Raw genomic sequence first — 9,094 nt, 5'->3', positions numbered from 1 at the left:
ACTTGTTGGTAGCTGATGTCACTAGTCTTGGGGACTTGTTGGTAGCTGATGTCACTAGTCTGGGGAACTTGTTGGTAGCTGATGTCACTAGTCTTGGGGAACTTGTTGGTAACTGATGTCACTAGTCTTTGGGACTTGTTGGTAGCTGATGTCACTAGTCTAGAGGACTTGTTGGTAGCTGATGTCACTAGTCTTGGGGACTTGTTGGTAGCTGATGTCACTAGTCTGGGGAACTTGTTGGTAGCTGATGTCACTAGTTTTGGGGACTTGTTGGTAGCTGATGTCACTAATCTGGGGAACTTGTTGGTAGCTGAGGTGACTAGTCTAGGGGACTTGTTGGTAGCTGATGGCACTAGTCTTGGGGAACTTGTTGGTAGCTGATGTGACTAGTCTTGGGAACTTGTTGGGGGCTGATGTCACTAGGCTTGGGAACTTGGTGGGGGCTGATGTCACTAGGCTTGGGGACTTGTTGGGAGCTGATGTCACTAGTCTTTGGGTCTTGTTGGTAGCTGATGTTACTAGTCTTGGGGACTTGATGGTAGATGATTTCGCTAGTCTGGGGAACTTGTTGATAGCTGATGTCACTAGTTTTGGGGTCTTGTTGGTAGCTGATGTTACTAGTGATGTCACTAGTCTTGGGGACTTGTTGGTAGCTGATGTCACTAGTCTTGGGAACTTGTTGGGGGCTGATGTCACTAGTCTTGGGGACTTGTTGGTAGCTGATGTCACTAGTCTTTGGGACTTGTTGGTAGCTGATGTTACTAGTCTTGGGGACTTGTTGGTAGCTGATGTCGCTAGTCTGGGGAACTTGTTGGGGGCTGGTGTCACTGGGCTTGAGGACATTTTGTGTCTGAAATTTATCCTGATATAGAATAGCTGATACGATTGGTGTAATGTCTGATCTATCAGTCCTGAAAAAGGTACCAACATCTTTCAGAAAAAACATTCTGTTTCTGACATGTTTGACATTGGATCTGTGACAAATGTTGAGCCTTTTTACAGAAAGGTAGAGAATTTGGATCGGCATATTGTAAATAATATAGAATTATTGTTGTGACGTACATGTGCTTGGTCTGTTGTCTCTCCGCATGCACATCCCAGTTCCTACCAGGGCACCACCAGAACCAATATGCAAATCAATAGTACACTTATCTCCAGGAAACTTCAGAATACTTACAGCCACGCGGCATGGTTTGGTTAGAAGCTAAGCCCAAGCATGGTTTTGTTAGCTTCAGATAGGAAAGGGTAAAATCATTTAACCTTGTAATAGTTTTATGTGTGTTTCTGGAATTAGCTAATTAATCTAAATTACAATTAATTCCTTTCTTTTTCTTTGATGTATTGGGAGGAAATTTTGAAGAAATGTTTTTCAAGCTAGTCAGACGGGTGGAGAACAAATTGCATGTCCTGGTAACGGCTTCTGGTATGCAGGGGCATTTCTGCTAGAAAATGATGTACACAAAATGTTCACAACCTTACATTCTAATAAAAACAAATAATGTGACCCCTGACAGCAATGGTGATGGTCTGCCCGGCAGACGTGCTAAAATCTGATTTCATGATTCCAAATTTGTGCTTGAACAGATAATGAAAAATCATGACATACAAGAATGTTGCTCTCATAAACAATTTTTTGAAAATGGATTCTTGGCAAGACACATTAGTTGTAGAACGGTATGAAGCTATCAATTGGTAATGGTTAGAAACCTGAAAGTTATGTCAGAGCTAGCACGATCAGATCAATACAAACATCTCTTGTTTCAGGAAGTCTATTTTCTATCTACTCCAATGTTACTTCCATTGAATTTTCTGCATACAGGTTGAAATTTCCTAAAGAGCAACGCTTGGGGAAAATAAACAGTTTTTACTCTACTAAATATCGTGTAACAAGCCATGTTGTCAGAGCTAGCACGATCAGATCAATACAAACATCTCTTGTTTCAGGAAGTATATTTTCCTAATTATCTACTCCAATATTACTTCCTTTGAATTTTCTGCATACAGGTTGAAATTTCCTACAACGCTTGGGGAAAATGAAGAGTTTTTACTCTACTAAAAAGTAATATCGTGTAACAAGCCATGTTTATCTGTGGTTTAAAAATTGAAAACAAATTTCACAGATGATTTGAAACTTGAAGAAAAAATGCAGAAGAACGTGATTAACTGCCAATTAGAGGTGTGTTTCTTTTGAGAAACAAGGGTGATTTATATCTTCTGTATATTTTGGCAGACTTTGATTTTTGTGTCAAAGGAACTTTCTGGCACCTGACTACTAGGAGTAGTTAGCAGTGTTCACTTTAATCCTTCAGCACCTGACTGATCAGGTGTAGTACTTCTGCCTTACTACAGCACTTTTGATGGAAGGCCTGTCATTTTGTGGAATGCCTCCTCATAAAATGGTTGTCTGTTCAAAGTGTTCTGTAGGGTAATTAGACAGGTCTTTACAAGCCTACCCACCACATCCCGGCCCTGGATTTCTAGTTTTACCAACCTGTTGAATTTCTGTGTTCTTCTCTAACTTTGTTTGATAAGGTTTCAGAAAGTCAAAACATCCATAGCTTTTGTGTTATAGGACTTTGTGTGTTTAAAATATTTGGTATGTTGACTTTTTTCCATGTGTATTATTTGAACTGCACTGATTATAAGCTGTCAAAAGCATTAAAAGTTATTTGTAAGCTTAAAATAAGTCAAATATATTCACATATACAATAGAACTAGACCTGTTCATAGGTTATTAAGGAACTGTCATGTTCCATAAATTGTTTCCAGAAAATGTGTGTTATTTCCCATATTTTAAAATGTTCTGACACTTACAAACAAAAACATGTGGCTCCCTGATTTTCTAGACGACTTTAATTAACATTCTGTCAAAATCTGTCTCCAGTCTAGTTAAAGAGAAGTGAACAAGGACGGTAACTTATGTTTGTTTAGGAATATCTCCATTCATGGTCCGTATACTCCTTCTACATGTCATTTATCAGGAGACAAACGGAGCCATAATACATTTACAGAGTGCCTACATTTACAGAGTCTTACCACATTTACAGAGTCTTACCACATTTACAGAGTCTTAGCTCATTTACAGAGTCTTACCACATTTACAGAGTCTTACCACATTTACAGAGTCTTAGCAAATTTACATAGTCTTAGCACATTTACATAGTCTTAGCACATTTACAGAGTCTTAGCTCATTTACAGAGTAATAGCACATTTACAGAGTCTTAGCACATTTACTGAGTTACACTTACAAACTTCTTTAGTTTTTAGGCAATATTTCACATGTCAATCACATTACACCAAAGCATCTTTAATTTCTACAGATAATGTACATGATAAGGTGCTCGTTGCATTGATTTGATTGACCAGAATCAGTAAGTTATACATTATAAAATAAATATTGCAATGGTCTGATTGGTGAGACGTGCTAAGTGTCTTGATGAAAAACATTTCATGAGGTTAGAATGTGTGTCTAGTTAGTTTTGTTGTTCTTTCTGAATTTAATTCTGGGATTTATTCTATGTGTATGCTGAATATTTAGGTGTTGGTGCCGTCAGTGTTGGATGATACAGGGTGGCTTTGTGTCTTGGTATTTTGTAGAGCTATATAATCCCCTGGGTCTGGTAGCAGACAATATATGGTAAAAGCATTATAATTTGAATTTGTATGGCACATTAATCCTGACAGCTGGACAGGAGGATATAACTTAGATAAGTCAATGGCGGTAAACCAATTATCTGTTGCATTTTTGAATACTTATAGAAGATGCATAAACTTAGCTTGATTTTGTAGTTTAAATGTTAATTGTTATGTTATCAGCTAAAATAATATAGCACTATACCATAAAGTGTATTTTATACAAGTATCAAAAATACTGACTGTTTTATACGACTGATTGACTACATGTATACATATGTGGGATATGTCAGTGATATGTTCAAACTTCTCAGACCACCATCTAATTACCAGTATAGTGTTGGTAGAAATTCTCTGGACTGGACATTAATTTAGACTCTGACAGATGTATAAACACTTGTTGTTCCCCTAATAGCTAAGGTCTAGATGTAGTTTCAATCATGTTTTGAACAACTTTGGCTTTCATCTATAGGCATGCAGACGAAACCATGTTTTTGGGATAGTTAGTATAAGTAGTGGCTATTGATGCCAGAGGGTACAGCTACGGGACATGAGATTAACACTAGTACCGGGCCCGGGACATGAGATTAACACTAGTACCAGGCCCGGGACATGAGATTAACACTAGTACCATGCCTGGGACATGAGATTAACACTAGTACCGGGCCCGGGACATGATATTAACACTAGTACCGGGCCCGGGACATGAGATTAATACTAGTACCGGGCCCGGGACATGAGATTAACACTAGTCCCATGCCTGGGACATGAGATTAACACTAGTACCAGGCCCCGCCCATGAGATTAACACTAGTACCATGCCTGGGACATGAGATTAACACTAGTACCAGGCCCCGCCCATGAGATTAACACTAGTACCATGCCTGGGACATGAGATTAACACTAGTACCGGGCCTGGGACATGAGATTAACACTAGTACCGGGCCCGGAACATGAGATTAACACTAGTACCGGGCCTGGAACATGAGATTAACACTAGTACTGGGCCCGGAACATGAGATTAACACTAGTACCGGGCCCGGGACATGAGATTAACACTAGTACCGGCCCATATTCATGAAATCGTTCTCAGCCATGGATTTTGTCCCGGAACCAACTTTCTTATAACTCACTTATAATTAAATCATGTCAAATGATCAAAATGTCAAATGTTAACATTGAAAGCAGTATTTGGCCTTGAATTCTTAAAAAGTATTTCCCAATCATTGGCAACATAAGTTTATAATATTAATTTATAAACGGAACAAGAAATTTGGCTTGAGCACAAAATCCATGCTTGAGATGAGAACAGTTTCCTGAATACGGGCCCTGAAGTAGGACAGAACAGAATTTGTTTCTCAGGATTAACACTAGTGCTACAAAAAAAAAAAATTCTTTTAATATCAATGTTATTGCAGTTAAATACACATAATAGAATATTAATTCATATTTTGAGTGATAGAGTAAATCCTCCTTACACCATTTTCATGGCTTCCTTATTATATATATCGCCTCACAATGATGGAGTCATCCTATTGTCATGATCTGTAAATGTTGTAGTAGAAGTGTGTTTTGTGGCCTCGAGACACATCAACCATTCATAGTTATCCCCCACCTCCACCCACAACAAACACAGGGGGAGGGGTTATTCTGGAATCAACATGGACAGGGGGAGGGGTTATTCTGGAATCAACAGAGACAGGGGGAGGGGTAATTCTAGAGACAGGGTGTTTGTCTATCAGCCTGACTGATGACAGATGCTTGTCTGATGCCCAGGGACTTACCTTCTCTGTCAGTTTTTATGAAACTTGGTGCACATGATCTATATACCTTAAGGTCGCTTTGTGTTTGCTATTAATCTATGGTTTCCTCTAGACAGGTACAGAGAGAGTATTAGGCAGTGGTAATCTATGGTTCCCTCCAGACAGGTACATAGAGAGTTCACCAGTGGTAATCTATGGTTCCCTCTGGACTGGCACAGAGAGAGTAAGGCAGTGGTAATCTATGGTGTCCTCCAGACTGGTACATAGAGAGTTTACCAGTGGTAATCTATGGTTCCCTCTGGACTGGCACAGAGAGAGTAAGGCAGTGGTAATCTATGGTGTCCTCCCGACTGGTACATAGAGAGTTAGGCAGTGGTAATCTATGGTTCCCTCCAGACTGGTACAGAGAGAGTGTTAATCAGTGGTAATCTATGGTTCCCTCCAGACAGGTACAGAGAGAGTTAGGCAGTGGAAATCTATGGTGTTCTCCCGACTGATACAGAGAGAGTTAGGCAGTGGTAATCTATGGTTCCCTCCAGACAGGGACAGAGAGAGTTAGGCAGTGGAAATCTATGGTGTACTCCCGACAGGTACAGAGAGAGTTAGGCAGTGGGAATCTATGGTGTTCTCCCGACTGATACAGAGAGTGTTAGGCAGGGGAAATCTATGGTTCCCTCCAGACAGGCACAGAGAGAGTTAGGCAGTGGAAATCTATGGTGATCTCCCGACTGAAACAGAGAGAGTTAGGCAGTGGTAATCTATGGTGTTCTCCCGACTGATACAAAGAGAGTTAGGCAGTGGTAATCTATGGTTCCCTCCAGACTGGTACAGAGAGAGTTTACCAGTGGTAATCTATGGTGTCCTCCAGACTGGTACAGAGAGAGTTAGGCAGTGGTAATCTATGGGTCCCTCCAGACTGGTACAGAGAGAGTTAGGCAGTTGTAATCTATGGTTCCCTCCAGACTGGTACAGATAGAGTTAGGCAGTTGTAATCTATGGTTCCCTCCAGACTGGTACAGATAGAGTTAGGCAGTTGTAATCTATGGTTCCCTCCAGACTGGTACAGAGTGAGTTAGGCAGTGGTAATCTATGGTTCCCTCTGGCCTGGTACAGAGAGTGTTAATCAGTGGTAATCTATGGGTCCCTCCAGACTGGTACAGAGAGAGTTAGGTAGTGGTAATCTATGGTTCCCTCCAGACTGGGACAGAGAGAGTTTACCAGTGGTAATCTATGGTTCCTTCCAGACTGGTGCAGAGAGAGTTAGGCAGTGGTAATCTATGGTTCCCTCAAGACTGGTACAGAGAGAGTTTACCAGTGGTAATCTATGGTGTCCTCCACACTGGTACAGAGAGAGGTAGGCAGTGGTAATCTATGGTTCCCTCCAGACTGGTACGGAGAGAGTTAGGCAGTGGTAATCTATGGTGTCCTCCCGACTAGTACAGAGAGTGTTAATCAGTGGTACTCTATGGTTCCCTCCAGACAGGGACAGAGAGTGTTAATCAGTGGTAATCTATGGTCCCCTCCAGACTGGTACAGAGAGAGTTAGGCAGTTGTAATCTATGGTTCCCTCCAGACTGGTACAGATAGAGTTAGGCAGTTGTAATCTATGGTTCCCTCCAGACTGGTACAGAGAGTGTTAATCAGTGGTACTCTATGGTTCCCTCCAGACAGGGACAGAGAGTGTTAATCAGTGGTAATCTATGGTCCCCTCCAGACTGGTACAGAGAGAGTTAGGCAGTTGTAATCTATGGTTCCCTCCAGACTGGTACAGAGAGAGTTAGGCAGTGGTAATCTATGGTGTCCTCCCGACTGGTACAGAGAGTGTTAATCAGTGGTACTCTATGGTTCCCTCCAGACAGGTACAGAGAGTGTTAATCAGTGGTAATCTATGGATCCCTCCAGACTGGTACAGAGAGTGTTAGGTAATCTATGGTTCCCTCCAGACTGGAACAGAGAGTGTTAATCAGTGGTAATCTATGGATCCCTCCAGACTGGTACAGAGAGTGTTAATCAGTGGTAATCTAGGGTTCCCTCCAGCGGGTACAGAGAGAGTTCGTCAGGGGGAATCTATGGTTCCCTCCAGACTGGTACAGCTCCCGACTGGTACATAGAGAGTTAGGCAGTGGTAATCTATGGTTCCCTCCAGACTGGTACAGAGAGTGTTAGGTAGTGGTAATCTATGGTTCCCTCTGGACTGGTACAGAGAGTGTTAATCAGTGGTAATCTATGGTTCCCTCCAGCGGGTACAGAGAGAGTTCGTCAGTGGTAATCTATGGTTCCCTCCAGACTGGTACAGAGAGAGTAAGGCAGTGGTAATCTATGGTGTCCTCCCGACTGGTACATAGAGAGTTAGGCAGTGGTAATCTATGGTTCCCTCCAGACTGGTACAGAGAGAGTTCGTCAGTGGTAATCTATGGTGTCCTCCAGACTGGTACAGAGAGAGATAGGCAGTGGTAATCTATGGTTCCCTCCAGACAGGTACAGAGAGTGTTAATCAGTGGTAATCTATGGTGTCCTCCCGACTGGTACATAGAGAGTTAGGCAGTGGTAATTTATGGTTCCCTCTGGACTGGTACAGAGAGTGTTAATCAGTGGTAATCTATGGTGTCCTCCCGACTGGTACAGAGAGTGTCAATCAGTGGTAATCTATGGTTCCCTCCAGACAGGTACAGAGAGTGTTAATCAGTGGTAATCTATGGTTCCCTCCAGGCTGGTACAGAGAGAGTTAGGCAGTGGTAATCTATGGTTCCCTCCAGACTGGTACAGAGAGAGTTCGTCAGTGGTAATCTATGGTTCCCTTTGGACTGGTACAGAGAGAGTTCGTCAGTGGTAGTTTATGGTCTCCTCCCGACTGGTACATAGAGAGTTAGGCAGTGGTAATATATGGTTCCCTCCAGACTGGTACAGAGAGTGTTAGGTAGTGGTAATCTATGGTTCCCTCTGGACTGGTACAGAGGGTGTTAATCAGTGGTAATCTATGGTTCCCTCCAGACTGGTACAGAGAGTGTTAATCAGTGGTAATCTATGGTTCCCTTCAGACAGGTACAGAGAGAGTTCGTCAGTGGTAATCTATGGTTCCCTCCAGACTGGTACAGAGAAAGTTCGTCAGTGGTAATCTATGGTTCCCTCCAGACTGGTACAGAGAGAGTTAGGCAGTGATAATCTATGGTTCCCTCCCGACTGGTACGGAGAGAGTTCATCAGTGGTAATCTATGGTTCCCTCCAGACTGGTACTGAGAGAGAGTTAGGCAGTGGTAATCTATGGTTCCCTCTCGACTGCTACAGAGAGTGTTAATCAGTGGTAATCTATGGTTCCCTCCAGACTGGTAGTGAGAGAGTTAGGTAGTGGTAATCTATGGTTCCCTCCAGACTGGTACAGAGAGAGTTAGGCAGTGGTAATCTATGGTTCCCTCTGGACTGCTACAGAGAGTGTTAATCAGTGGTAATCTATGGTTCCCTCCAGACTGGTACTGAGAGAGTTAGGTAGTGGTAATCTATGGTTCCCTCCAGACAGGTACAGAGAGAGTTCGTCAGTGATAATCTATGGTTCCCGCAAGACAGGTACAGAGAGAGATAGGCAGTGGTAATCTATGGTTCCCTCCAGACTGGTACAGAGAGAGTAAGGCAGTGGTAATCTATGGTGTCCTCCCGACTGGTACATAGAGAGGTAAGGCAGTGGTAATCTATGGTGTCCTCC

General features: G+C 42.4%; 2 protein-coding genes across 2 annotated transcripts in view; one reads left to right on the top strand and one right to left on the bottom strand.

Moving 5' to 3' along the window:
• The window catches only part of LOC110455093, a 53,608-nt gene extending 53,492 nt beyond the window's left edge, over positions 1–116 (top strand). Inside the window, exon 5 of the mRNA XM_021505036.1 lies at positions 13–116. Within this exon, the coding sequence (XP_021360711.1) occupies positions 13–116 (104 nt within the window). The remainder of the gene's footprint in view (positions 1–12) is intronic.
• A 236-nt stretch (positions 117–352) lies between these two features.
• Positions 353–1,027, bottom strand: LOC110455084 (pollen-specific leucine-rich repeat extensin-like protein 1). Its single transcript, XM_021505025.1, has one exon. The coding sequence runs from the start codon at positions 1,025–1,027 to the stop codon at positions 353–355; it is 675 nt and encodes a 224-aa protein (XP_021360700.1).
• Positions 1,028–9,094: the final 8,067 nt, after the last annotated feature.

The sequence above is a fragment of the Mizuhopecten yessoensis genome, unplaced genomic scaffold (genome assembly GCF_002113885.1).
Source record: "Mizuhopecten yessoensis strain PY_sf001 unplaced genomic scaffold, ASM211388v2 scaffold921, whole genome shotgun sequence".
Taxonomy (NCBI): Eukaryota; Metazoa; Mollusca; class Bivalvia; order Pectinida; family Pectinidae; genus Mizuhopecten; species Mizuhopecten yessoensis.
This window is presented reverse-complemented; position numbering and strand designations above follow the sequence as displayed.